The sequence below is a fragment of the Lagenorhynchus albirostris genome, chromosome 7, assembly GCF_949774975.1.
Source record: "Lagenorhynchus albirostris chromosome 7, mLagAlb1.1, whole genome shotgun sequence".
Taxonomy (NCBI): Eukaryota; Metazoa; Chordata; class Mammalia; order Artiodactyla; family Delphinidae; genus Lagenorhynchus; species Lagenorhynchus albirostris.
In genome coordinates this window covers 49,536,150-49,563,689 of record NC_083101.1, presented here as the reverse complement: position 1 = coordinate 49,563,689, position 27,540 = coordinate 49,536,150, and the positions used below count along the sequence as shown (strand labels likewise).

At 38.4% G+C, this 27,540-nt stretch overlaps 1 protein-coding gene across 5 annotated transcripts in view; it reads left to right on the top strand.

Moving 5' to 3' along the window:
• CFAP95 (cilia and flagella associated protein 95) overlaps window positions 1–27,540 on the top strand; it is a 193,403-nt gene that overhangs the window by 35,980 nt on the left and 129,883 nt on the right. For 3 of the 5 annotated variants that reach the window (XR_009541583.1, XR_009541585.1, XR_009541582.1), the window contains one exon: window positions 24,804–24,912. Coding sequence is in view for 1 of the 5 variants with exons in the window: in XM_060154992.1 (XP_060010975.1) it covers window positions 5,072–5,223; window positions 24,804–24,912 (261 nt within the window). In the remaining 4 variants the exon portion in view is untranslated. Of the gene's footprint in view, window positions 1–5,071; window positions 5,224–8,968; window positions 9,114–24,803; window positions 24,913–27,540 lie in introns of those variants that run through there. The other 2 variants (XR_009541584.1, XM_060154992.1) reach the window with 2 other exon arrangements.

Genomic DNA, 27,540 nt, shown 5'->3' with positions numbered 1-27,540 from the left:
CACTTAAAAGCTTTTGCACAGCAGAGGAAACTGTAAACAAGACGAAAAGACAACCCTCAGAATGGGAGAAAATACTTGCAAACGAAGCAACTGACAAAGGATTAATCTCCAAAATATACAAGCAGCTCATGCAGCTCAATATCAAAAAAACAAACAACCCAATCCAAAAATGGACAGAAAGCCTAAATAGACGTTTCTCCAACGAAGATATACAGATGGCCAACAAACACATGAAAGGATGTTCAACACCATTAATCATTAGAGAAATGCAAATCAAAACTACAGTGAGGTATCACCTCACACCAGTCAGAATGGTCATCATCAAAAAATCCCCAAAGAATAGATGATGGAGAGGATGTGGAGAAAAGGGAACGCTCTTGCACTGTTGGTGGGAATGTAAATTGATACAGCCACTATGGAGAACAGTATGGAGGTTCCTTAGAAAACTAACAATAGAACTAACATATGGCCAGCAATCCCACTACTGGGCATATACCCTGAGAAAAGCATAATTCAAAAAGAGACATGTACCACAATGTTCACTGCGGCACTATTTACAGTAGCCAAGACATGGAAGAAACCTAAGTGTCCATCGACAGATGAATGGATAAAGAAATGTGGCACATATATACAATGGAATATTACTCAGCCATAAAAAGAAACGAAATTGAGTTATTTGTAGGGAGGTAGATGGACCTAGAGTCTGTCATACAGAGTGAAGTAAGTCAGAAGGAAAAAAACAAATACTGTATGCTAACACCTATATATGGAATCTAAAAAAAAAAAAAATGGTTCCGATGAACCTAGGAGCAGGACAGGAATAAAGGCGCAGACATAGAGAATGGACTTGAGGACACGGGGAGAGGGAAGGGTAAGCTGGGACGAAGTGAGAGAGTAGCATTGACATATAGACACTACCAAACGTAAAATAGATAGCTAGTGGGAAGCAGTTGCATAGCACAGGGTCATCAGCTCAGTGCTTTGTGTCCACCTAGAGGGTTGGGATAGGGAGGGTGGGAGGGAGACGCAAGAGGGAGGGGATACGGGGATATATGTATACATATAGCTGATTCACTTTGTTATACAGCAGAAACTAACACAACATTGTAAAGCAATTATACTTCAATAAAGACATTAAAAAAATAAGGGAAATGCTGAATTGAATATTTAATAAATTAATCCCCATGCTGAGAGTTGCAGTTCCAGAAGTAATGCCTCTTTCATAACAGGACTTAATCAATACTAGTTAATAATGGTTTGAGGTCAGGTCAATGCCTAATATGTTTGCAATACAAATTAGAAGCACAGAGGAATCATACTCAAGGTTAAATTCTTCTGGAAAAGACTGTTGGTAGTTATGAATAGTTAAAGGAAAGGAAAGAAGATTGAAGCTTTCATTGGTGTTGATTCCTTTGAGAGTTCCTGGGTCATTAAACATGTGCTTATTCATATAAACTTTGGCCCTGATTTCTAGGTTTTACTATTTTTCTTTCATATTTTTCATGTAACTGAATTGTACCAGATTGTCTTGGGTGCTCAGCAGTAGATTCTTGTTCTAATATCCATACCGCTTCTCACAGAAGGAAGAAGAGGAACAGGAAGCAGGGAGAGGGAAGGCAGAGGAGAGGAGAGGAAAGAAGGAAAGAAGATGAGTAGAGATGGAAGAGGAAGGGATAAGTGGAGGAAAAGTGGGGAAGAGGAAAAGAAGAAGGGAGAGGTGGGAGAGAGGTCAGGAGATAGGGGGGACAGAGGGAGCGGGGAGGACCAGACACCTCTCATTCATTTTGACAAACTGGTGAACTCTAACTTTTTTATACAAAATATTTGAAAGTGAGCCCCTAGATGTATATATGGAGGTCCTTATTTCTGGGGAACTAAAAAATTACTATGCAACCCTTGATTAGGACATAAATACTCAGTTTTAAGCTTCTAAGTTTTATACAATTTAAATACAAGTTTTCAATAGACTTAAACTAGATTCAACATGGAGATGGTACAAATTAATTTTCTTACATAATTAAAATTTTTCTCTCAGGTAATTGCATGACATTTGGTAGAAGAATTTTAATGCTGGGAGAGGATACAATGATGGTGACTTTGGAAGGTCCTGAGCAGGGGCTTTTCCAAGAACTGAGCAGACTATTAAGACAGGAAGGAAAGGAGATGGTAAAGAGGTTAACCTCTGTAGGCATTTACATGTGGCTGGGTTACATCTGTTTTAGGTTTGCTGTTCTTGTCAGGTCTTCTTGGCAACCTCTTTAAGGATCTGATAAAGCTAATAAAGAAATATACTAGAGTAGGCTCAGATGAAGGGATTCCCACTTCCCGAGTTGGTCTGCCTGCAATTATCTTACAGAGAAGTCCTGTTTCAGCCACCTGAGCTGTGATTTTCTAACCCCAAGGATGTTACGGTGAAAAGAGATTAATATAATAGAAGGCATTGCATTAAGCCCTACACTACATTGGTTTGATGAAGCTTGAGGAAAATAGGAATAACTCAAGTATGTTGAGGATCAGTGATTTTATAAAGAATAAAGCTTATTAATAATGGTCTTGAAAAGATTCCATATGAATACGAAACTGTTGTTATCACTGATAACATCAAAATATCTTGCCAACATTTTTCTGATTCAGACTATTAAATTTCATATTAAAATATGATTAAAAGATATTCATTAAATAGACCTTGTAGACAGACAAAGCTTGAAGAACAGTGAAGTATAGTTAGGAAACTCTACACAAACAGCAAGCACATTTTAGAATACTTTTCCAAAATGATAAGGACAAAGTTGGGATGTAGTAATAGCATTAGTAATTGAAATTTAATTGAGGGCTGAGCATGTATTAGGAACTGTTCCTTCTGCTTTCAATATATTTATCATCTTATGTAATTCTCACAAAACCCCTCTGCAATAAATACTGTTCTATTACTGGTAAGGACGGAATCAGGAACGAAAAATTCCACAGAATGTACTGATGTATACAAAGAGAATAGAATACGTCTGAACTTGAGGGTATCAGAGAGTTAATTTCCTACATCTCAGCTCGAGGATGTTGAAAAGTATTTAGTAGACACAGAAGACAGTAAAGTTTATAAAGCTGATATAAAGAGGAAAGAGGAAAGAGCTGATATAAAGAGGGAAAAAGCATTTTCTTAGACTTCAAAAGGCTGTCACCTTGGCTTAAGGAACTCTAAAATAACAAATTATGTTTGTTTTGTTTGTTTTCATACTATATTGCTACTTGGTGTGCTAAAGAGCTTTTAAATCTCAGCAGCACCAGAGAAAGGGCTTGGCTCTGAGTCAGATTGGCTACAGAGACCTGACATCTTGGTTGCACATATATTATGTTGCTATCACTTAAAGCATAAGTAAAATAAATACACTTTAAGCTTAAATAAAATAAAATAAACCGAAAGATAGTATGATGGTAATAATTTTGGAGTGACAGCAATGTGCTATGCTTTGGACAGAATTGAGCTTAACTTGGATCTTGTTTACTGTTTTAATTTCTATTTTTCTTTTCATTCTTTGAAGAAAAGGGCAAAAATAGCTGTCAGCGCTCTACTAGCACTAAGCTAGTGACAGTGGACTATTTATTTGGTTCTAAAAAACATGGCTTAACTGTAGCTGTCAGTAAAATAGGGGCCTAAGCATACCACAGGTGCCCACACTGGGTACCACAGGTGCCTACACTGAGTACCACAGGCCACAAAAAAGCACTTAGTAGTTGTGTGTAATCAAATTTGTGAAATCTGATCCAGAAGAGCACTTCGCTATCTATAGGAGTGCCATAATAAATCTTCTGTGAACTATAAAATCTATTTGTAATGTAAAATATTTCTGAATTTGTGTTTTTACATTTGAATTTTTTGTGTAATGTGGCCTTCTTAAAGTAAGAAACTTCTGTAATTTATGGAAGCCCGGATAAATCTAAGGTAATCAAACATAATATTCATTCATTAGTTCACTGATGGTATGTATATATGGTATGTATATATATTAAGCGCTATGCCAGGTCCGAGGGATGGCCATGATTAAGTTCATTAATGCCCTTAAGGTGCTCAGCTGAGGTTGGGGAGGAGAATTCTGATGTGCTAAATACTCTTTTCTTGGAAACTCAAAAGTGGAATAAGCACAAGATTTCCTGACGGCAATGCTGTAGATAATCTTTTTAAAATCTCCTTCTTGCATATAACTTACAAAACAATAATGTGATGAGTTTGTATTGTCACCACATATTAACTGTTAAATGTTAAGGCGAGAAGAATTTGGCAAATCTTGGGGAGCTGAATGTCCTAGAGCCCTAAACTGTACCTAGAGATTGAGTCTTCCAGCCATTACAGCCTGAAGGGACCTCTGATTCTTGTGTCCTTCTCAGCCCCCTCCACGATCCCATTCCCTCCCTCGTTTTTCAGAGGAAGAAATTCGTGCTCAGAAAGGTTGAGAGAACAGCTGAAACTGGGACCAGCCAAGCCTTTTTCATCCTCAAACTTTTTAGCTGATTTGCTAAACAATTCTGCTCCTCTTTCTTATTTAGAAAAGCTATATAGAAAAGACATATTTTATGGTTTGAGGGGTGTTCTCTTGCTCCCTTTTAGTTAAATTTACATAACTTGTAAGCAGAAGGTGTGGTGGCAACAGATGATGAATGGTAAAAAGAAACTTCCGCAAGGACAGCCCCAGTAGACCAGCTCCGGGCTCAGGTCCACTTAGTCCTCCTTAAGTGACCCAGCGCTCCCCCTTAACTCCGCCCACTCTGAGTAGACTGTTAGGAGAGCGAAACTACAGATCCCAGGATGCAGGTGTCCCTCTCAACCTCTATATAGCCCGCTCGCTCCCCTCATTGCATTCTGGGAAGTGTAGTTTCTAAGCACTATCTGCGTTCACTGTCTAGGAAACCAGGGCTTTTAGGCTTGAGAGATACGTCTTTCTACTGGCCCCGCCCTTTACATTGACCCCGCCCCAGGTTGCTTAGGAGATGAGAGAAGCCGAATCTTGGGCTGTGTCGGCACAGGCAACAGGATAGGTGCAGAGAGAAATCCTCTGAGATCTGTAACAGGAGGGCAGCCATGGGGAGCTGTGACAGCTCCTGCCAGGGTTGGTGTAGCGGTAGTCAACACTGGTTTGAACTCGGACCCACGGACTTGATGGAGCGCAAGGGCTCCCTAACCCTCCGCTCCCATCACAAGAAATACTCGAAGCCAGTGCTGGTGTATTCCTGGTGAGCGAGCTCTCTTGCAGTTTCTAGGTGCTGGGAGAGGGAGAAGAAGGGAAGGGATGGGGGAGGAGAGGAAAGGAGAGTAAGAGAGAGAGGACAAGGGTGGAGAGGATAAAATAAACAGAAAAGAATGAGAAAAGAGGAAAAGAAAAGCAGAGAAAGAAAGAAAAAGATCATACAAGAGAGAGAACTGGGAGAGAAGAAAGAGAAAGGAAAGGGAAACATCTTCAAAGGAGAGATGGCGAGGGTCAGAGTGAGAGTAGGGGCAGGGAGGATGAGATAGGAAAGCCCTCCAAGAGCAGCTCCCTAGCACACACGGAGACCTGCTGCAGCCAGACCCTGTCTACCAGAGGTCATAGATCACCCACACAGTGTAGGTGGAGGGTGTCTGCAGAGGCCTGGAAATCATGTTCTGAGACAAGTGCTTACTTACAAAAGGCAGGGTCTGTTAGGAGACCGAGGGCACAGGAGGAGGAGATGTCTGTTCAGAGGATGGCCTCCAGGACTGCCGTTTCTTGGGGGCAGTGAGGCACAATGAATGATTTGAAAGAGGTCCTTAAAATATTCCCTAGGCTACTAGGACTGTTCTGGCCAGAGACTGCAGACTGGCATCCCTCACTGGGTAAACCAACAGACATAGTTTATTTGACATGCACTGTGTTTACATTTTTCTTTTAAATTAATTGCCCACATTTAAAACCAGGAGATTTCACGTGGAAATCTAGGATTGTGTCTTCTCTTGAAAATCTGAAAGGCTTGGCAACAGAGGATTTTATTCTTTCTGACAACTATGAATGTACTGGAGCTGAACACTGGCTACTCCTTAAGATGAGTCTACTCCTTCTTTCTGTGGTAATTTCAGGTTCTTTCCTGGCTTCAGGAAACATTTACTTCCTCTGCATTAGGCTTTGGGTTTGGAATTCACTTAGAGATTCTCCTGTTTATTAAATATTACAGTGACTGATAGTGAAACCATGAGATTTAATTGGCAGAACAGTGGGGCCTTTTAGGGTATTTAGAATTCTATCCTTTGGGTCAATTTTCCTGGCTGTACTATTGACAGTAATTGTTTTTGGACTATTTGGAATATTCTGGGAAAGAGGAAGATTTGAAATGAAATCTCAAATCTTGTCTTCTTTATACTTTCACCTTTGAAAGAAGATGATTTTGACTCTAGCCCTAAGGCTAAGTCCTCTTGATCCCATTCATTCGTGTACTGTATAATATGTGAATCCCGTTGTTTCTGTCTTGCAAACTTTCTACAGCCTACTCACTTTCCCATGAACTCTCTCCCTTTTACTTCTCATCCCTAAAACCAACTCTCTGCCTATATTGAGCTCACTGTGAGAGGCTATATTAATTTAGAATAAAAATCTACATTGGGAAGCAGAAAATCCTCCTTTAACCTCATACAGGGCTTACCTCACAGCCCTCAAGCAAAACACTTAGCTCTTTCATGATTTTGTTACTCCATAAGGATTTAGGTCATAATATAAATCACTGCCAGAAATTACTGTTAAAGAGAAAGACCTTTTTCAAGTGGACAGTGCTTCTGCTCCCTTCTGTACTACCTTTGCTTTGAAAAGTTGCCTTGTGGACATCATAGACATCAATAGCAAAACCACAGAAGAATATAGATGAGAAGGAGATGAGGAACTTGGTAGGAGAGAAGGGTGGTGTAACACAAAGTCATTCTGGCCACTGCTAGAAATGTAGAGAGTTCTCATGCTGTTGGTTTTAGAAAGGTTTGGGGACAGTAAGAAATAAATTTAACCCAACAAACATTTTTGTGTCATGCACTGTGCCATGTGTTGGAGACAGAGATGGATAAAGTGGATTCAGTGAGATAATTTGTATAAAGCATTTAATACCATGCCTTGCACATAGTAAGCAGTCAATAATATATGGTAACTAATATTTATTTAGGGTAACATAATGGTTAAAAGCTTGAGCTTTAGGTTTGAATACCAACTCTGCAGCTTTTGATATAACAAGTGACATAACTGTTCTAGGCCTCTGTTTCTGCAACTGTAAAATGGGGGTGATAGGATTCTTGTAAGACTAAACAAGGTATTGTATGTGAAGTATCTTCTGACATATAGCCTGGCACATAGTAAGCACAGTAAAGGTTATATACATGTACTAGGACATGGTCACTGACCTCAACTAATTTCATAGGCCAGTAAAGAAAAACGTCAGTAAATTCAGTATAATCTGATTTGTGCGAAATAGAGATGAGTATAAGAGGCAAAAGTAACAGGAGGGGGAGGTTAGTGTGTATATGGTTTTCTGAGCAAGGTTTAGAAGGAAGAATAGGAGTTCCATAGGTATACAAAAGAGAACAGGCAAGTACAATGTAATAGTAAGAAGCAGCATCATAGGGAAATAGAAAGAGTTCTTTATAATTGATAAATATACTTGATCTCATTATCTGTAAATTCTGTATTTGCAAATTCATCTACTTGCAAAAATTTATATGGAACCCTACATCAATATTTGCAGCACTTTCATAGTCATTTATGGACATGTGCAGAGAGGCAAAAAATTTGAATCATCCCACACACATATTCTCAGTTGATGTCAGACACTCTGCCTTCTTGTTTCAGCTCCTCTTACTGTAAACAAGTATTCTTTTCATGGTCTATTTAGTGCCATGTTTTTTGTATTTTTTTACTTTTTGTTGGTGATATCATTGTTCAGATGGCCCCCAAACATAGTGCTGAAGTGCTGTCTAGTGTTCCTAAGTGCAAGAAGGCTGTGATGTGCCTTATGGAGAAAATATGTGCATTACATAAGCTTCATTCAGACATGAGTTACAGTGCTGTTGGCTGTGAATTCAGTGTTAGTGAGTCAACAAGATATATTAAACAAGATGTCTTTAAACAGAGGCACACATAAAACCGTGTCATGTATTAATTGGTTGTTGAAAGTGTGACCAGAGGCTCACAGGAACCTAATCTTGTATTTCCCCTAGGAGCAATGATTCAGTATTTGCTAATTGTTTGTGACTTTATAGAACATAACAACCTTGAATAATGAGAATCAATTGTAAGATTTGAGAAGCACTTGCATTTCTCTGAGCTGGCTGTGCTACTGGCATCCTTGTTTTCCTTCTGTATTCAACCAGTCACCAAGGTCTGTCCTAGAAAACTGCATAAAGTTCAAATTGTGTAAACTTCCAAATAAATAAATGTCATTGACCATTTTGTTTTTATGCATTCTGGTCATAATTGTTTGCTTTCTATTGAGTTATTTTATTATATATTAAAAATTTATTGAATTTTAACCTTTTATTAGTGGTTATTTAATCAATGAATGCCTACTATCTAAAATACACCATTTGGGTGGCCTCCCAACTGAGTATTTGATCAGCTAAGGGACTGTGCCTATAGGTTTGCAAAATAGAATTTAACTGGGAGAAATTCTGAGGTACCTCTGCTTATACAGTAAACATTTGGATAATTCCTGTGTTACTCTTTATGTGGAATGTAATACCACATTGAAGTCTGTTTGACTTCACTATACATATTAAAAACAGTTGTGTATAATAGACATGATAAAGTGAAATACCCAGAATGGTTGTTAGAGATATTTCTGGTCCATTATTGGATAAGAGGTTGCCTAGGAACCATGTCTTCCTTGTAGCTGGAGTGGTGGATAGAGAGCCGTATTACCTGCATCACACCTTGATGCTTCTGAGTGAGAAAGGCCTTTTCTAGAAATTATCTTTCTCTATTCATTCCTACAGCATTTATGGAGCTATATCATCAGATGTTTCCATTGGAAATTATGAGTCAAGGGGAAATTTTCTCTTGGGATATTTTCCCACTCACTGGAATAATGGAATACTAAGAACCAGAACAACTACATTTGCCCTTAATAAATTCTCTGGTGTAAGGCTAGTTCTTATTTATTTATTTATTCTCATCTCTTCTACCTTGGCCAAATTGACATCTGTTAATAACTGATGAGCCAGAAAATTCGTTCGAGTTTCCATGAAACAGTTCACGCTCTGGTCTCCATGGTGACACTTAAGAGTTTTAAGGACTTAGCTTAATTTTATATATTTGTAATTTCAATTACTTCTCTCTCCTACGTAAGCCCAAAATTAAAGAGCCTGGGCATTTTACTGTCCTCCCCCCACCCTGTCTGCATTATAGGAAGAAAACAGAAAGAGAAAGGGAAAAAAGGAAGTAAAATTAAAATCCGGTGATAATTGTGGGGTAGGGAACTTGATAGTTTTAAAGATTTTTATAGAAAATCATTTGGGCTGGAGAAAGAAATTAAAGAGCTTTCTATGATGCTCTTCAGACTTATACCCTATTGTGCTCTTTGAACAGGGAGTTCATATGTATTCAAGGTACTCCACATTCAGAGGAGAATCCAGTTTCAAGGCACTAGGATATCATTAGTATACTTATTAGAAAACAGAGATGAATTTTCTAATTTGCTGTATGTTCGTCCTGTAAATACAGCAGTTTTCTCAGGGACTAACCTGGAACTATTTAGAGTCCTTCACACCACTAAGGACCAAGCTAGAGTTACATAGATCTTCTCTAGCCAGCAATCCCATCTTCTCACATCTCCAATGCACAATCAGGATAAAAAGGCAAAGAAAATAAGAAAGCCCTTTAGTAACCACATGTTGCAGCCTGCCTCTGTTGAAATCCATACATGCTTCCCCTTCCAGCAAGCCTCCATCCTTCTATTTTAACAACTTAAGCCCTCAATCGAAAGCTTTTAACTCTTATTTTGTGCATTTTAAATGTTTGGTTATGTGGAAAGGAGAAAGAAGAGACTTTAAAGAAGCTTTTTTGGTTAGTAATGAGAAGTGAGAAGAGCAAGCCTTGGGGCAAGGGATAAGAACACCTGTGGGTGCTCAAATAATGTTTATCAAAGAAATTAACAAATGAATGGAGAGAAAGGACACACACACAAACACAAAAGGCACTGCAGGCTGGGGGCCTCTTTTTTTATGCTTTAAGAAGACCCTGAGGTAAGGACTACAGGACTAATGCAAAATCTGTAATAAAGCCAGAGCTGCTTTTCACAGCCCTGATCCTTTTTTTAAAAAATTTTATTGAAGTATAGTTGATTTACAATGTTGTGTTAATTTCTGCTGTACAGCAAAATGACTCAGTTATACATATATATATTCTTTTTCAAATTCTTTTCCATTATAATTTATTACAGGATATTGAATATAGTTCCCTGTGCTACATAGTAGGACCTTGTTGTTTATCCATCCTATATATATTAGTTTGCATCTGCTAATCCCAAACTCCCAATCCTTCCTTCTCCCAGTGTCCTCTCCCTTGGCAACCACAAGTCTGTACTCTGTCTGTGAGTCCGTTTCTGTTTCGTAGATATGTTCATTTGCGTCATATTTTAGAGTCCACGTATAAGAGATATCATATGGTATTTGTCTTTCTTTTTCTGACTTACTTGGCTTGGTATGATAATCTCTAGGTCCATCCATGTTTCTGCAAATGCACAGCCCTGATCCTGATACAACAGGATGACATTGAAGCATGTTTGGTCACCTCTGTATAGGTGAATTTAGAGGGGTATAAATCATTAGGCTTCCGATTAGAATGGTAAAGAATTTAAAAATGGGAGCTAAACTCATGTTCTTCCTAGATGCGGTACATGACTTAGAGACTGACGGGTACTTAGGAAATTTTGAGTTAAATAGGGACAAATGGTATTCACACTTTAAAGAGACATCTTAATTTCTTAACTCATACTTTAAAAAACATCGTAAATTATAATACTGTGTGACCATTTAAGATGATGTGATAGTAGACCAAAGACATGGAAATATATTTACTATCTGGTCAGTAGCAAAATTAGAAATTTGCATTCAAGTCAGATGCATATATAAAATTTGTTTTCTAAAACTGATCCTCATGGTTTTTCAACCGTTGATTACCAGAGAAAAGTTCAAACATGCCAACTGAAGGGTTTCTCTGTCTCTTTGAGTTTAAACAGTTTGTTTTGGGTTAAAATAGTCTCTTTCAGAACAGTGCCCACTCTTCTGAATCCTACCTCATCCACCCTCTCCTTTTCCTAGTGGTGTGTGTGTGCATAAGGGACTGAAGTTATATGACATTTGGGGGATGGGGGAGTGAGGCTCCCAGATCTGCATGTGGGTCCTTGTTCTTGTTCACCTTATCCTTTATCCAACTTCTGTGCCTGCTGCTGGTGAACTTTTGACTAATCCACTTGGTTTGTTAAAGACCTGAGGTCCTGCTTTCAGACTCATTTCCATTTTGGCTCTCCTTAGGACTGTAGATCCTTAAGTCATGCTCATCCTCTCCTGGCCCCTGACTTAGGCTGGTGGTAGCCACTGTGGTAGGGGCACCTCATCCCTGAACATGGTGGCCCCATAGCTGGCCCACTGACACTCAATTCAGCTTTCATCAAATGCCCCGCAGAGAGGGTGTGCGTATGCTGTGGTTTGCCCAGTGGAGTTTACTCCCATTGGCCTGAGATTTATTAAAAGCCCTTCTCTCATTTTTTAAAGTGATCTTCTTTACAAAATAAATGATAGGGTCACGCTACTTATGCCGTGTTTGGGAGCTTCTGGATCTGGTTGTTAATAGAAGTTTGAGAAATTTAGACATTTTACTTCTTAGCAGGTCCTGACTTTCAAGAAAAACATCACTCAGGACTAAAAAATTTTATTGTTAGTCAGAAGTTAATCACCAGCACTTTATTTTTCTTCATATTCCTGGCAAAACAGTCCTATATCTTCCCAAGGCAAATGTAGATGCCTCTGATTTATTAGAACAAAGGTTATTTTAAAGAGTTAAGCAAAGAAAAGTGCAAAGATTAATATTTGAAAATATAATCTCACTTTAAGTAAGTAAAAAAAGGAGCAGCATGTTATGAATTCTTTTGATAAAAATATATGTCTGTATGTATTGAAAAGAGACTGAAAGGATATTTACCATGTAACACAAAATATTTATTACTGGATGGTGGATTTATGGACTATTTGTCATTTTCTTTTTTCCTCTTTGCCACTTTTACATTTTCCATAATGAATGTGTATTATTTCAAGTAAAATTACTTGAAAACTTTGATATCACTTTCTACAGCTCTTCCCCTGAAGCAAACATTCTCTAAATGATCAGGATTTAAACAGAATACTTCATCTCTTTCAGAGTCTGAGTCATTCTTCATGGTTTATTATGAGTCTTTTTTAAATATCTTTTTAATTGCTAGTTTATGTTGGGTAAAAAGGATGATGCTATTCACATTCATTTGGTTTAACCACGCTTTCATTCTTGTCTGTGTTCTATAATGGTAGATCCTATGCCATGGTTATTTTTAATATAGTGCTACATTCTTATTTCTCAACATACACACATATCCACAAATGCTTTTGAATGTAGTAGTTTTGCGGGGGGGAGCACCTTATTTTCTATTTTTCAGGATGATGCAGGACATTCTACATCCTTTTGTCATGACTGTATTTTTCTTTCAATGCTATTCTCTTTAATGAAATCCCAACCAAATTCATTTTCTGAAAACCAGTGGTTATAAAATTGTGCCTTGACCTTTTCGTGAGGTTTTGCTCAATTTAACTGGTGGCCAAAATAAAACAGCTTTACTTGCAAGATAACCCTTGCTCTGCAAGGCAGAGTATTGTAGGACAGGTATTTCCTCATGTGGGTGCACTTGGGTTAGGAAAGATCATTGCTGTATACAAGTACCTCTGCCTGAGCCAACTCCCTATGTGTCCTTGAGACCATCTCTCTCCTGGGCAACAGGAGTCACCAGAGGCTTGTCATAATGCTACTGTAGTCTTCCTCACAGATAGTCACAAGTGCTTTTTCATCAGCTTTCTTTCTCTTACTGATGATCCTTTTCTAGGTAAGGATGTAAGGAGTGAAGGAGGAGGTAAGAAGAATGTGGGGCTTGGTGACATTTTGATAAGGAGAGTTTCAGTCTATGGACACAGGATACCCAGGCTCAGGACTCAAGGTTTTCAATAGCACTAGAATTAGCACTGTCAGATAAACTTCTCTTAGTTGGCCTTGGAAGCCACCCCATCGGTACTATTTTCTGTGTGTACTGATCAGGCTTCTTTTGATTGCAGTTGACAGATACTCGGCTTGTACTAGCCTAAGGAAGCAAGAAAATGAATTAGTTCATGATATTCATGGAATGGTTGATCACTAGATAAGAAGGAGGGCACGGATGCAGCTTGACCTCAGGAACAACAGGCATAAGGGATGCTAGTGCATCTGGGTCTTGCTTCATTTCTTCTCTCTCTTCCTCATTGTGTTTGCCTCATCTTATCATTGAAGACTATAGGAAACATGGCTGCTGTGGTTCAGGAATTTATAACTTACATCTTCATCCACCAAAAATGTTGTTTTTAAGGTATTTTCAGTTCTGAATTTAAAAATTCCAGGTCAGATGTCCATTTCTGGGCCAAGTATTTGTTTGGGGTCATCTGACTGGGCAAGGTTTGGTAGAAAATGACAGCTTTCCAATAGCCATGGGGCAAAATGGACATATCCAGGAGAAAGAAGGAGAGCTAGGCTGATAATCCTATAGATATCTACTATATCCCATCCTATCCTATAGATATCTGCTATATCCTATAAAGAGCTACTACAGTGTAGAATGAATTCGAATTTCCAAATACCCAATTTTATAGCAAAAGTTTAAAATACGGAGTTGAGGAGATGGGAGTTGAGGAGGCTTGCTGGGCAATTACTGTGCACTGTGATACGTGCTAGGATTGGGGTAAGCAGAGCTCTCTGGGGACATCCAAGAGGAGCACACAGACTATTAGACCAGGAAAAGTTTTCTAGAGGAGGTTGTTCTAGTTCCTAGGATTCACATGAAGAACTAAAGATGGCACATTAGTTAGTTTTCAACTGAGGGCATTACTGTTCCTTCCCCCAGAGTGTTTGAAAATATGTGTGCATTTTTGATTGCACAATGACTGATAACTAGTGATGTCAAGTGTGTGATTGCAAGAATTGTGACTCCTATTCCTGGGGTGGCCACAGCATCTTAATAGCATTTATCCATCTATCTAGATGATGCCCAAGTTACATATCCATAAACCTACAGTCATATGGGTAGGGACAACAGATATACGTTAGCTAGTTTGCATATGGCCATTCAGAGCAAGGGTGTGATCAGCAAAGTCTCTGGAAGATCTTCACAGAAAAGGAATTCCCTACTCGTATAAGAATCCTGAGCTTTCAGAGCTCATTGGCACCCGCTCTCTTTGTAGGGGTGCATGCCAACAAAGCAACCAAATTTTCATTGCAGGCAATCTAGAGGTTAAGATATTGTGGGCTTCTACCTAGACCTTAAAATAATAAGTATGTGTGTTGTATGAATTAGAAGAATTTCATCTAGATAAATTACATTTTACTTACGGAAATTTTTTGGTATTTTAAAACAATCCTGTAATAAATATAAATAGTTGGGAAAGACCACTTCAGCTTGGTTTACACTTATGTCAAAGTGAGTATAGTGAATGTAATGTGATTTATTATAGGTGTTATTGACGCCACCAATGCCTGTGTACCTCTGACAAGTGAGCAGCTCAAGGCAGTTCAAATGTCCTGCTAGACATTCAGGCACAGATAAGAAATTTCCTCCCACAGTAAAACCATCTGGACCTAGTACTGTTTCAGGCAGTAGCTCTTTTTTCCTTTGACAGCTTCTCTATTTCTTCTTTGGAAATTGTGTGTTTAGACTTTTTGTCTCTACTGAGAACAATTGTAAATTGTTTTTTTTAGAAAGTTGTGTGTGCTGTCTAGTTTTCTAAATATATTTGCATCGAATTATGGAAAGTAGTCTTTAATGATTTAAAATGTTTTCTTCTTTTGATGGTTATATCCTATTTTTATTAAGATATAGTTTACATTCTATACTATCACCCTTTTAAAGTGTATAATTCAAAGGCTTTTAGCATATTCATGGAGTTGTACATCCATCAACACAACTGATTTTAGAACAGTTTTATTAACCTTAAAAGAAATCCTCCTCCCTTTGCCCTCGAGCCCTAGACAACCACCAATCTACTTCCTGTCTCTACAGATTGGCCTATTCTGGACATTTCATGTGAATGGAGTCATATAATATATGTTCCTATGTATGGAATTGTTAGACCTGCGCGGTCTCCTAGGAGTTTCAACTCGCCCAGGAAACAACAAGAGTTGGAAGTCGATGCAAAACGCAAGAGGTTTATTGAAGGCCGGTGCACCGGGGTTCCTTGGTCCTCACGCAGGAGGTCGAAGAAGGAACCCTTTTGGGCGCGAATATGTCAGTTTTATAGGTTCCCACTTCCCCGTGTGTAAATTATAGATTTGGTTGTGTTCTCCTGCTGATTGGTCCCGGCTTAGGCTCGGACCAGAGAGGGAACTTGTCCCCAGCTGCCTGATTGGTCTTTGACAGACAGCTTTTTTACATTTTGTTATCTCCCTCCTTCTCGGAAGGGGGCCGGAAATCCTGGAAATTCACCCATTGTCTAAGAAGCCCCTATTGTCTGGAGAGTTCTTAATCATTAGCTGGAACAATGTCTCTCGAGTCCCACAGAATATTATTCTGTTTGTATCTCCCCCTGCCCTTTTCCTTGATTTTTTAGATAGGAGTTTGTCTATTTTGCTTACTTATTCATTTATTCTGTTTTCTAACTTATTTAATTTTGCTTTTATTTTGAATTATTCTATCATTCTGATTTCTTTTGGCTTACTTGTGCTTTTTAATATTTTTGAATTAGATATTTCACTTATTTATTTTCATTTTTTCTGTTCTATTGTTATAAGTACTTAAAACTTGAATTTTTCTCTGGGTTCTACTTTAGCTATATCCTATGGATTCTTATAAGTGGTATTTCTATTTATTGGTATTTTTGAGAAATTCAACAATTTGTATTGATCTTTGATTAAAGAGTTGTTTGATAAAATGCTTACATATTTCCAGATTGAAGAAGGATCTCTTTTTAAATGTGTTATGAATTTCTAGTTTTATTGTATTACCATTTATATCTTTCAAACATATTGAAATATTTTTTCTTAATTTTTATGAAAGTTCCACGTGCACTTGAAGTTGTGTTCTTTAGGCAGGTCACCAAATATTGGTTTTACTCTTTCCACATGCAGACCAATTATGTTTACCCATTTACCCAAGGAAAATGACCCAAATTCTATCTAGTCATAGGTCAGAAGTCCAAGATCTCCATATGTTATGCTATTGTTTTTCTACCAAGTCTAGTGTGGCTCTACTTGGTTCAAAAATCTATAAAGCAGGAAATTTTTCTGCTTGGTCTCCATATAACCAATATAAAGTGGCGGGACAGAGACAAGATAACTGTAATAAGCACTCCGATTCAGAAAGAGGAATGATGGAAAGGGCAGTCATTTGTCTATGGTCCTTAAATCCTGTCAGGCAGACATTGTTAGGGAGTCCTACATTGGTGTCAGAAATGTTCTTTGCTTAGACCCTGATTCTGTTTTCTGGCAGCATACTTTTCCCATTGTTCTTTATGGCCCTTGGCTCTGCCCTGTGTATCATCTTTTCTTTTCCAATATTCTCTTTGACCACACCTGCAATGAATGTTGTAGAATATGCCCTTCTATGGGTTGTTTTGCTTTTTCAGTTCACCTTTTGTTCCCAGAAGTTTGGGGGCCAAAAGTTATTTTAAGTATTGAACAGTTAAAGGATTTTTAAATGCACACCCCTGGCTTACTTGGAAGTACAATTCTTTAAAGCTTAGGAAGTTTCTTACATGTTTGAATCCAGTTAGTTCCAGCTGCTGGTAACCTCATTCTCAATTCTTTCTAGACAAAGTGCTGAGACTTGCTATATTTCTTTACTTTTTATCCTTGTAATACCTTGACTGTCACTTTGATACTATTGTAGTTACAGAAATCAGAGACCCTGGGAATTTTTTTTTGACTCTCTCCTTAAGCATATGCTTGCTCCAATGCAACTTAACTCACTGGGAGGGTCTAACAATAGGATGAACTTTGCTGCCAGGCAAAGCTTTAATGGAACTTTGTCTTGAAAAAGTCTTTTTCAGTTTTCTCTCTTTTTGAGATCTCTCTGTTTGAGATCTAAAAGTTGTTGGCCCTTTTAACATTTCAAGGCTCAAAATTTCTGGAATCTCTCATTTCCTTCTATCTTCTTGTAAACTAGACAATTTCCTGAATTTATCTCTCTCTCTTTTTAAAATACTTTGGCAAAAACAATTATCAGTAGCTATTTGCATGTAGAACTAACAACTGTCTTCCAGTCTCTTTCCGGATCTCACTAGGTACCTGGTTTGACTCTTAACCTACTGAGGCTATCAAATGTTTGACCTCTCCAGCCTCTGATACCAGCTTCCTATTGTCTTTGCCTGGTCTTTAGCCAGTGCCATGTATTTTAGATTTTTGCTATAATAACACCTACCCCACTTCTGGTACTTATTTTTGTGTTAGAATAGGCTAGGCTTAATCTGTGTTAACAAACAGCTCCAAAAATCTCAGTGGCCTAACACATAAAGATTTGCTTCCTGCTCACACAGAGTCTGCTTTAGGTTTTTGGTGGAGGGTAGGCACTCCTCCACATAGATACTCTGGGACTCAGGTTGACTGAGGCTCCACCATCTAGAAAGTCATCAATTGCTCTGGCAGGGGAAAAAAAGAGTTGAGAATTACATAAGAGCTTTCACTGTCTTAGCCCAGAAATGACATATATCATTTCTGCTCATTTTTATTTTATTGGCCAGAGCTAGTCACGTGGCTTCACTAAATGCAAGGGAGCTGGGAATTTAACTTCTTATATTCCTAGTAAAAAGGAGAAATTGTATTGGCAAGCATAATATCTATCACATATGGAAGACTTCCTTGTAAAACTCCCCTCCTAGGTTAGCTCCAGGGCTAGACTTCAGTCCCTCTAGCCCCTGAAGCCATTGCCCCTGTGCAACATTAGCAAATATCCCAAGGGCATCAGGAGAGTTGGTGTTTTAAAGTTCTATTTACCCCTTTGGTTACAGGCTTTCATCCAAAAATTGGCCTGGAAATTCCCCACTGGATTTTCAGCTCTTAAATACTTATAATGTGTCAAAATGTAAATATATATATATATTCTAGCATTTTCCATTGTTTTCAGTGAAAGAGTTTATCTGCATAACTATGGGAATGTAGTTTGGCTGGTGCTCTGAGAGCTCCTGCTTCTGGGCAATCTCACTACTGAGATTTCTTCCTGTATCCTCTTTCTTGTCTCTGCTTCTTCCACTTGTCTTCAGCTGGATTTTGGCTGCTTAAAGTAACCCTTGCACATGATGTAATCTAGGGATTATACAATAACTTCGCTAAAAATTAGTTTTCTTTTAATTTTTCCATTTCCTTTGCTGCTTTTGAATGATTTCTAGGAAGAAATGGAAAAAGTGCTCATTTGTGTAGCTATGTTCATAATGGAAGACTGTTTTAACCATAGATACTATTTATGAAGAAAGGCTTTTTCATTTGTTTCTAGTGTGAATGAAATGAATTGCTTTGAAACTACAGAACCTTGTATTATCTACTCAGTATGCATTGCCCATGGATTCATGGAAATGTGCATTAAAATGGTCCTTAAGCTCACATAATATAATCATTTGATGTTATTCTAGAGTAATTAATTCAAATTATCTAAGCTGGTAATATTAAGACTATAGGGATAGGAGTTTATGCAGGTAATCAGGCATTTGTTTCTTGTTTTGCAGGGGCCAGATTGGTCTCCATGCCATTCATGCCAATATACTGTCAAGGTGTTCTTTGGATAACAGTAATTACTGTTATATAATACACTTTAAAAACTCGGTCTCTTTTTAGTCCTACTGTTCCACCACCCAGAGTGTCTATGCCCAGCCAGTGTAAGCTGTTTCTGGAGCGAAGATCAAAGGAACCATAAGAAGTTTCCTAGGATCTTAAGATAATTGAGATCCAGTAATCAAAACATAGGGTAACAGAATGTCCCAATCCTGATTTGACCAGGACAATCCTGGTTTCACCACTCCCAGTGTACCTAGTACCTAATTCCCCTCTCACAGTGTCCCAGGTGGGATAATCAATTATAGTGTCACCCCATTTAATACATGTTCCTCCAGCGGTTTTCAAAGTCATGTGTTTGGCAGTTAATCATACTGACAACATTTATTTAACGTTTCAACTGTTAAGATAGACAGGCTCCCATGCTGTATTCCTCTTGTTTACTCCCAATATTCTCCATAGGGCTTCCTGTTTTTGAAGAGTTTCTTATGAAAAAAAATTCATAATAATGATGGGTCTTATTTACATGCCGTTCAATATATGTTGAGTGAAGAAAATAACTTCACTTACCTGTCTCGGTCGAATATTTTTCTTTTGAGTGCAGTTTAGGTTTCAAATTGTGTGGTTTCATAGTTGTAGATGCACAGATTGCATACAGCATGAGACACATTGAAAAACAGTGTCCCTCTTCATAAGTCTGAAATGTCACCATTTCTCCCAAGGACGTAAGATTTTCTTTATGACTCTTGCAGATACACCCGAAAGTCTTCATTTGTCAGTTTGATAAATGTGCCGCCAAATAGCACTATCTTGGCATATAAATCATTTGCCTGTGAAATTTTTGAAGAGGATTGTCAAATATTTCTTTGTAGTCTTTGATTCTATTGGTTTTAATGCTTCTAATGTGTCAGGAAATATAGCTGACTCTCTGGGGTAATTTTCTCTTAAAGTCCTAGATAGCAGACGATTATAAAACCTAATGGAAAAGGTATCTTTCTCTTCTCATTTGGCTTAGATTTACATCAGAAAATAACAATAGCTGACACAGTAGTTTTGAACTACATTAATAATTCTAAAATTTAATATATTCTGTCATCTGCAGTCTTAACTAAACATAATTTTTTTTTTTTTTTTTTTTTTTTTTTTTTTTTTGCGGTACGCGTGCTTCTGACTGTTGTGGCCTCTCCTGTTGCGGAGCACAGGCTCCGGACGCACAGGCTCAGCCACCATGGCTCACGGGCCCAGCCGCTCCGCGGCATGTGGGATCTTCCCAGACCGGGACACAAACCCGTGTCCCCTGCATCGGCAGGCAGACTCTCAACCGCTGCGCCACCAGGGAAGCCCAACTAAACATAATATTAACATCTTTGAAATTCACAAAGAAAATGTGTCTCTTGTCAAGTAACCAGAAACCAGAATTCAGCTCGATTTTCATTGTTCACATATCAGATATTGCTCGGATTCACACCCCCTTTGCAATCAGTGTCATGCATATGTATGCTGAGAGTTTTCCCATTCAGCAAGCAGATTTATAATTCCTCTAGAGACAAGTTTTTGTTGCAAAGAACTAGCATCTCTATATGCATAATCACTCCTTTTTTATGTGTGCTTTTGTAGAGTACGCTGGGATGCTCTTTATTTTTATGGACACATTTGAAAGCCATTGCTTTCAGCATTTATATTAAGGTGACAGTAACAAAACGTAAGAAATTCAATCAATCAATCATTTAAGATTTAATGAGCATTTACAACGTGTTAGTCTTTGTTAGGCACTGAGATCACAAAGATGAGTAAAAAGTGATCCCTGTGTCTAAACATTCTTAGTCTAATGAAAAGGAAGATTCATTAATGGACAATTATTTTAAAATGTGAAATGTGGAGAAGTGATAAAGGTAATGGTTTCTTTGCAAATTCCCACTTTGCTTCCCCCACTTAGTCATGGGACCACAGAAACTGTAGAGAGTAGCTTGGTCTCCTCTTCTGCAAGGATAATCCTGTGGTCTAAACCCACCTGTCCTCCTCTGGGAACTGGACCACGATGGCTTGGGGCAGCTTGAGGGGAGCTGCAGATCCCTATCTGAGTATGCTCTGGAGTTGTTTGTTTAGTCCTGCAACTCACTTAAGGATTTATATGTGTTCAGTCAAGGGGAACTTACAGATTTGATTTGATGTGAAATCATCCAACTCTTATGGTAGGAAACTCAAGCTCCCAAAGGACCCCAGATACAGATCCAGAAAGTGCTTTTCACAAGGCTTTACGTGGGACTATGTTAGGCTGGAGGAGACAGGAAATTCAGGATCTAGAGTGTTCAGGTGATTGTAGGATGGGTGGTGGGGAGTTGTCTAGAATGGGACCTGCCCATGCTATCTTTGCCCTACTAGATTCTATTGACCTTAATCCTCTCTGAATCAGTCCAAGTGGCATTTTTGACAGCAGGGTCCTGGTTCCAAGCTCCTTTTTATACAATTGACAGGTCTGATCCTGTCCTGTCAGCCTTTGCCCCATTTGTAATTCTATTCATATTCATACTATTTCTCCCACAGTAGAGTAGAGAAAGCAAATTTCCTTTCTTGTAATTAAGGATGTCTTACGTAAAGATTTCTCGTATAAAGAAATAGCCACAGCATTTAGCTTTGGGCTTGATAGAGCAAAGTCCTCAGCAGAAGCAAGGCTGATTGTCAAGGAAGATTCTGGCCCTGCTGGTAGGAGGCCCTGGAGGCTCTCCTCCCAGCAAGAATGTCAGCCTGTGTCTGCACACCTGACATCAAAAACACAGCTCTCCCTTCAGTTAGTAGCACAGAATACCTATATTCAAACTGCTTTAGCCTTGAACTGACTGCTGCTGTCAAATTCATATCTGGGGAAAATTAATATCTGCAGATCCAGTCTGTAGACTAGACCAGTGCTGGTCAATAATGACCTTTTTTACTAATCCAAAGTGATGTACAAACTGTAAAGACAGCGTAGCAATGTAGCAAGGTTTTCATATAGCTAAATTTATTCAGCTTAAAAGACTCTAAGATTGTTTTTACTTATCTTTGGTGTTAAAAGTCTCCTTATTAAAGGTGATAGACGGTTATTTTATTTTTAATGTTCCTGTCAAGACAAAATGTTGGCAATTTTAGGTTGGTTTTACAAATTTGAGTGTAAAGTTTTGCTACTCCATGAAATGCTAAGGTTTGGGGACCACTGATCTAAGAATCTGGTACACAGTCATTCTCTAGAGCTTTCTCAACCTTGGTACTTTTGACATTTTGGATCAGATATTTCTTTGTTGTGGTGGGCTGTCCTGTGCACTGTAGGATGTTCAGCAGCATTGCTGGCCTCTACCCACTAGATGCCAGCAACAACCCACCCCACCCAGATGCAACAACTAAAAATGTCTCCAGACACTGGCAAACTCTCAGGGTGGATTGTAATGGTATATAGGTGGGGTCTGTTATCAATAAGTTTGAAAGTTACTGTTCTAGAGACATTGTAAATTTTATATCATTATATTCATTATTTTCCCGTAAAGAATTTTTATTGCAGTAAATGAGAAGTCATGGCAACCATAAATAAATGCAGGTAGCAAGGCAAACAAGGCTATATAAAGTGTATATATATATATAAATAACACCTAGATTATTTTTATTTTTATATATATATATATATTTGTCTTACAAAGATGCTATAAAACTTAATTGGTATTGACAAAGTATTTAAGAATACCCAACAAAGCATATTTTAGATAGACACAATATTATTACATATAATAATATTTGCATTTTTATGTCACTTTTCACTTGAGACTCTCAATCAATTGATTTGTCCTCAGTGTATGATTCTCAGTTCATCTCGGGGAAACTGAGGCACAAGCCAATGTTCAACTGACATAATAAAATCAGGGAATAATTAGGCCTCCCGTTTCCTTTATAATATGTGAATCATTTTTATTGTTATTATATGTAGCAAATACATATTTAGGATATAGTAAATATATATTTTATATTTTAACATTTTTTTATATATTTTATAATTTTTTAAACAGGTATGTTTATTTTTGCTAGGCTGGCAGCCTCTGTGAAGTAGGGACAGGTCTTCAGCTGTGTATCTCTCAGAGCCTGCAGGCTGTGGGCACATCATTTGTGGGCAGCTAGCAGGCATTAGGGAATGCCAACTGCATTAGCTCAGTCCTCCAAAGTTTCATTATAGATTCATGTTTTAATGCTGGGCTTTTGGCTGTTATCTGAGATTGCGGTAAGAAAAGGAACATAACTGAATTTTTTGTAATAATCTAGTTATAATACAACTTAAAATACATGATGGTATAATCAGGCTGCATTCTGACTTTCATGGACACTAATTATCTTTGCCTCCAATTCCTCCAATAAAAAAAAGTTTAAAATGATAGTTTATGACTGCTTTGGTATAAAGATGGATATAATTCAAACTGGATTATATTCTATTTTTTCTGATTTAAAAATGATTAAAACACTCTCCTGGGCCCCTAAAAGTATCACAAGCCCTGGGCACTGTGCCTACAGTGCCTAAAAAGAGGTGGGGGAGTAGCATGGACATATATACACTACCAAATGTAAAATAGATAGCTAGTGGGAAGCAGCCACATAACACAGGGAGATCAGCTTGGTGCTTTGTGACCACCTAGAGGGGTGGGATAGGGAAGGTGGGAGGGAGACTCAAGAGAGAGGAGATATGGAGATATATGTATATGTACAGCTGATTCACTTTGTTATACAGCAGAAACTAACACACCACTGTAAAGCAATTATACTCCAATAAAGATGTTTAAAAAAAAAAAAAGAAGTGGACCCTGGAAATAATACATTGAAATGTTAACTGGTGCTTTGCCCCTTCATTCCTATGCTCCTAGGGAGGTGTTCTGGTTTTATTACCTCAGGGAAGAATGACCCAGCAGGCAGCAAAAGAGCCAAATTCTTGGCTTTGGAGTTCAAAAGCTTAGGTTTTAGGATTACACCATAGATTTGGAAGAACAGATGAAGAGCTGGGCTGCCCTCTCCCACAGTAGATGAAGAGTTCATGGACTGAAGATGGAGGAGGCCAGAGAAGTTGAGAGCATGTGGATTTGTCTGGTATTTAAGAATACCCAACAAAGCATATTTTAGATAGACACAATAATATTACACATATGTCTTATTTTAGACATGTCTTATTTTAGAATTTATTCCGAAAATAGCTACTTCGGTTGTGGGCCACTTCACCTCCTTTTTCCTTTCCTATCCCCAAATCCCTCTATTATTATCCAACCACCCTTTCAGTCAAGACGTTCAGAATATTTTTTTACTCTTTCTTCTACATGTTTTAAGAACTGTTTTTCCTTTAGACCCTCTTTCGGAGCAGGAAGCACTGTTATAAATCCATATGAGTAAATATTTTGCTCTCGTTTTGAAAAAAAATTGTAATTAAAATTCATGGTAGAAAAATTTCTAAAGTGGTAAGTTGCCTTTCTAATATACTACATGTCTTATTTTAGAATTTATTTCAGTAACTAATCTACATTATTAAATAAGATTCACTTCATTGAAGTCACTGAATAATTAGTGTGTTGGATAAGTATTGTTTTCATGATACTATTAGTTTTATCACATGTGCTAAATTGTTTTTAGGAAGTAGCCTCAGCATTACTTGAAAAGAGATGGGAAATACATGTCCCAAATCCAGTAAATTTATTATTAGAACAAGGTCACAAATATAGTAAATTTTCATTGCATAATTTTTACAATGTTCAAATGCAATACCTGATAAATAAGCTTTATCCCTTAACAGATTCTCATTTTTTTCTTAAGGCACCGTGACAGAGAAACTTATCCCAAAGATTATGATATAGAGGGTCCTGAAGAAGTTAAAAAACTGTGTAATTCAACATATTGGCGACTTGGAACCAACGAACCCCCAGTAAGTAGTAGCTACTAATTTCTTTAAGTCCGGAATATTCCTCCTAGTAAAACATGAAAAAGTAGAGGGAGGAGCACTTTGTCAGTGCTCCTCATAGCTGTGTTAGTAACTTAGGCAGGTGACCTAGCCACTGTGTGCTTCAGTGACCTTACCTGTAAAATGGGTGCACTTCATAAGGTTATTGGAAAATTAAGTAAAATAAAGCAAAAAAGTGCTTAACTCAATGCCTGGCACATAGAAAGTACTCAAGAAATTATTATTATTGCTATGATGCTGTTGCTGCAGCTGCAACATCTTGCTAGATGTCTCCTCTAACCTTCACCATCACCCTGTGAAGTAGGTATTATTATCTCTATTTTACAACTGGGGAGAATCTCCTAGAGGTTAAGTGATTTACTCAAAGTCACCCAGCCAGGGAGTGGAAGAGTGAGTATCTGAACCCATCTCTTTGGGTTTCAGGTCTTTTGTACTTGTCTTAAGGGGATGGAATTGTGAGTAATTTAAACATGCTGTTATTATTCTCATAACGTTTGTACAGCTAAGTTACAAAAGGAGTATCCATTGCATAGATACTTCCTATTTGAATTGCTGTGGGTTACTCCTTGGCTATTTAGGTGTCTGCTCAATCAGTGTGCAGGAACTCAACTCCCTAAAGAGTCCCAAATTGTGTCCTACAATGTCAAGAGTTTTGGGACTAGTTGAAGATTCAATTCAACCTTATAGAATGGCCTGGGGGCCTGAAGAGCTGATAATTTGACAAGGATGGATGTGAATGTGTTGAGAAGACTGTGTTTGTATATCATATTCTGCCCCCAAAAGTCTGGGCTACTTTGAAAAAGGGTAAGCCTAGGAAGATCCATAATTCTACTTTGGGAATGGTTCTAGAAAATTCTGTGTTCTCCAGGGTGATGGGAATGAATTAGCTTAGCAGAGCCCATGCTGTTTCCTCCCTTCCTGTTATAGTTTACCATAGACAGAGAACAATAAGGATAGCCTGAAAAATGGGAATATATTATAAAAATACGGCTGCCTGGATGTGGAACGAGGACACTTACAGGAACCAAGGTGGCTCTAAAGCAAGGCATTCTCTCTGTCTCTCTCTCTCTTCTCTCTATCTGACACACACACAATCTCTCTTGGCGTCTCTGTTTCTCTCTGCTCTGTTCTCCTCTTGTCCCACAGGTTAAATCTCAGGGACATTCTGATGGTTTCCTCAGTTTCAACCCTGCCCTGTTGCCTTTGCACCAGGCTGCCTAATTGGTCATTAGCCAGCACATTGATGGAGCTCTAGAGGCCAATGCCCAACTCAGAAAATAACCACTCTGCCCTGCTCTCCCAAACCCAGCTTACCCTTGCTTTCTTGAGCATGGTGAGGACAAGAACAAGTTGGGCAAGGCAGGCATTGCCTGGCATGCACTTAGCATCTTTGACTCTTAAAAACATTTATTTTTGATAAGTGAAAATCTTCTTGGTCTCTGGATTGTGGGAGGAAGTGAGATGAAGTGAAATATGAGGTGTAGGAACCTCAAATATTCATTCCTTATATTCCATGCATTGTAGCAGTTAAGCCTTAGTTTAATAGAGGACGTACAAATAATATTCACCTTCTTTATGACTTTCGTTCATAGTCATTGAAACCTTGTCGTTCCTCTACCAGGTTTACAGTGTGTATTAGATAGGAATGTTACTGAACCAAACTTGGGTCTGCTTCCCAACATTCAGCAAAGCCAAAATTCAGTTTGAAAATAGAGACAGGATTTTGAAAAAGGTGTGCTGTAAGTCTCATCTGCAAACCCCCTTGGGTTCCTCGTGAAGTTATAGATAAGAGGCTCTGGTGATCTGTCTGAAGCAGCAGAGCAGAAAGAGAGGAACTAGCTACATATACATGAGTGGTGGGGCAAGGATAAGTGAGTATTCAGGCCCAGATGTGGCTTTGGGGGATCAGATATGGGCCATGTAAAAGAGAAAGATGACAGGGAGCCATTTTAGAGCCTGCCCAAGAGCACCTCATGTAGGGATGGAAGAGGGATCGACTGTATTCCTATGGGCTAAGACAGGACATTTAAGTGCAGAAATTGGCATCCTGCATCACAGAACATACCATTGAATGTTCCCAGAAAGGCTCTCAGCTTCTATTAGAACACCCTAAGAAAGTCAGCTTTGAACGTCCTTCAGTGCCAGACAGGGTCAGACACAGACTCATCCAGAGGAAACCAAAACAAGATTACATGTCCACTTTTCCTGCATTTGCTTCTGTCCTTCCTTATGTCCCCTCACCCTCATCTTAAACGCTCAAGGAGCCAGAATGAGTTGGTGTATAAGGAAGAAGTCCAAGGGGGACAATTGAGAAGAAGCCAACTGAAGCAGACCAGGCTAAAACATGCCCAAGGTGGAGGAATGAGAATCTTTCATTTTAAATGAAGTTTTGGCTAGTACATGGGACTGGGAATTTTACTTACCTCAAAAAGGCTCTTCTTGAGACAGAAGTAGCAAGAAGGTTTTTATCAATATATTATCTGAGAGTGACCAGAAAAGTCCTGGAGTCTGTCCTATATTTCATCAAAGAGCATAGAAAAGAATAAGTCCCTCCAAGTAACTATGAATGGGCAGCGATGGAAGAAGAATAAA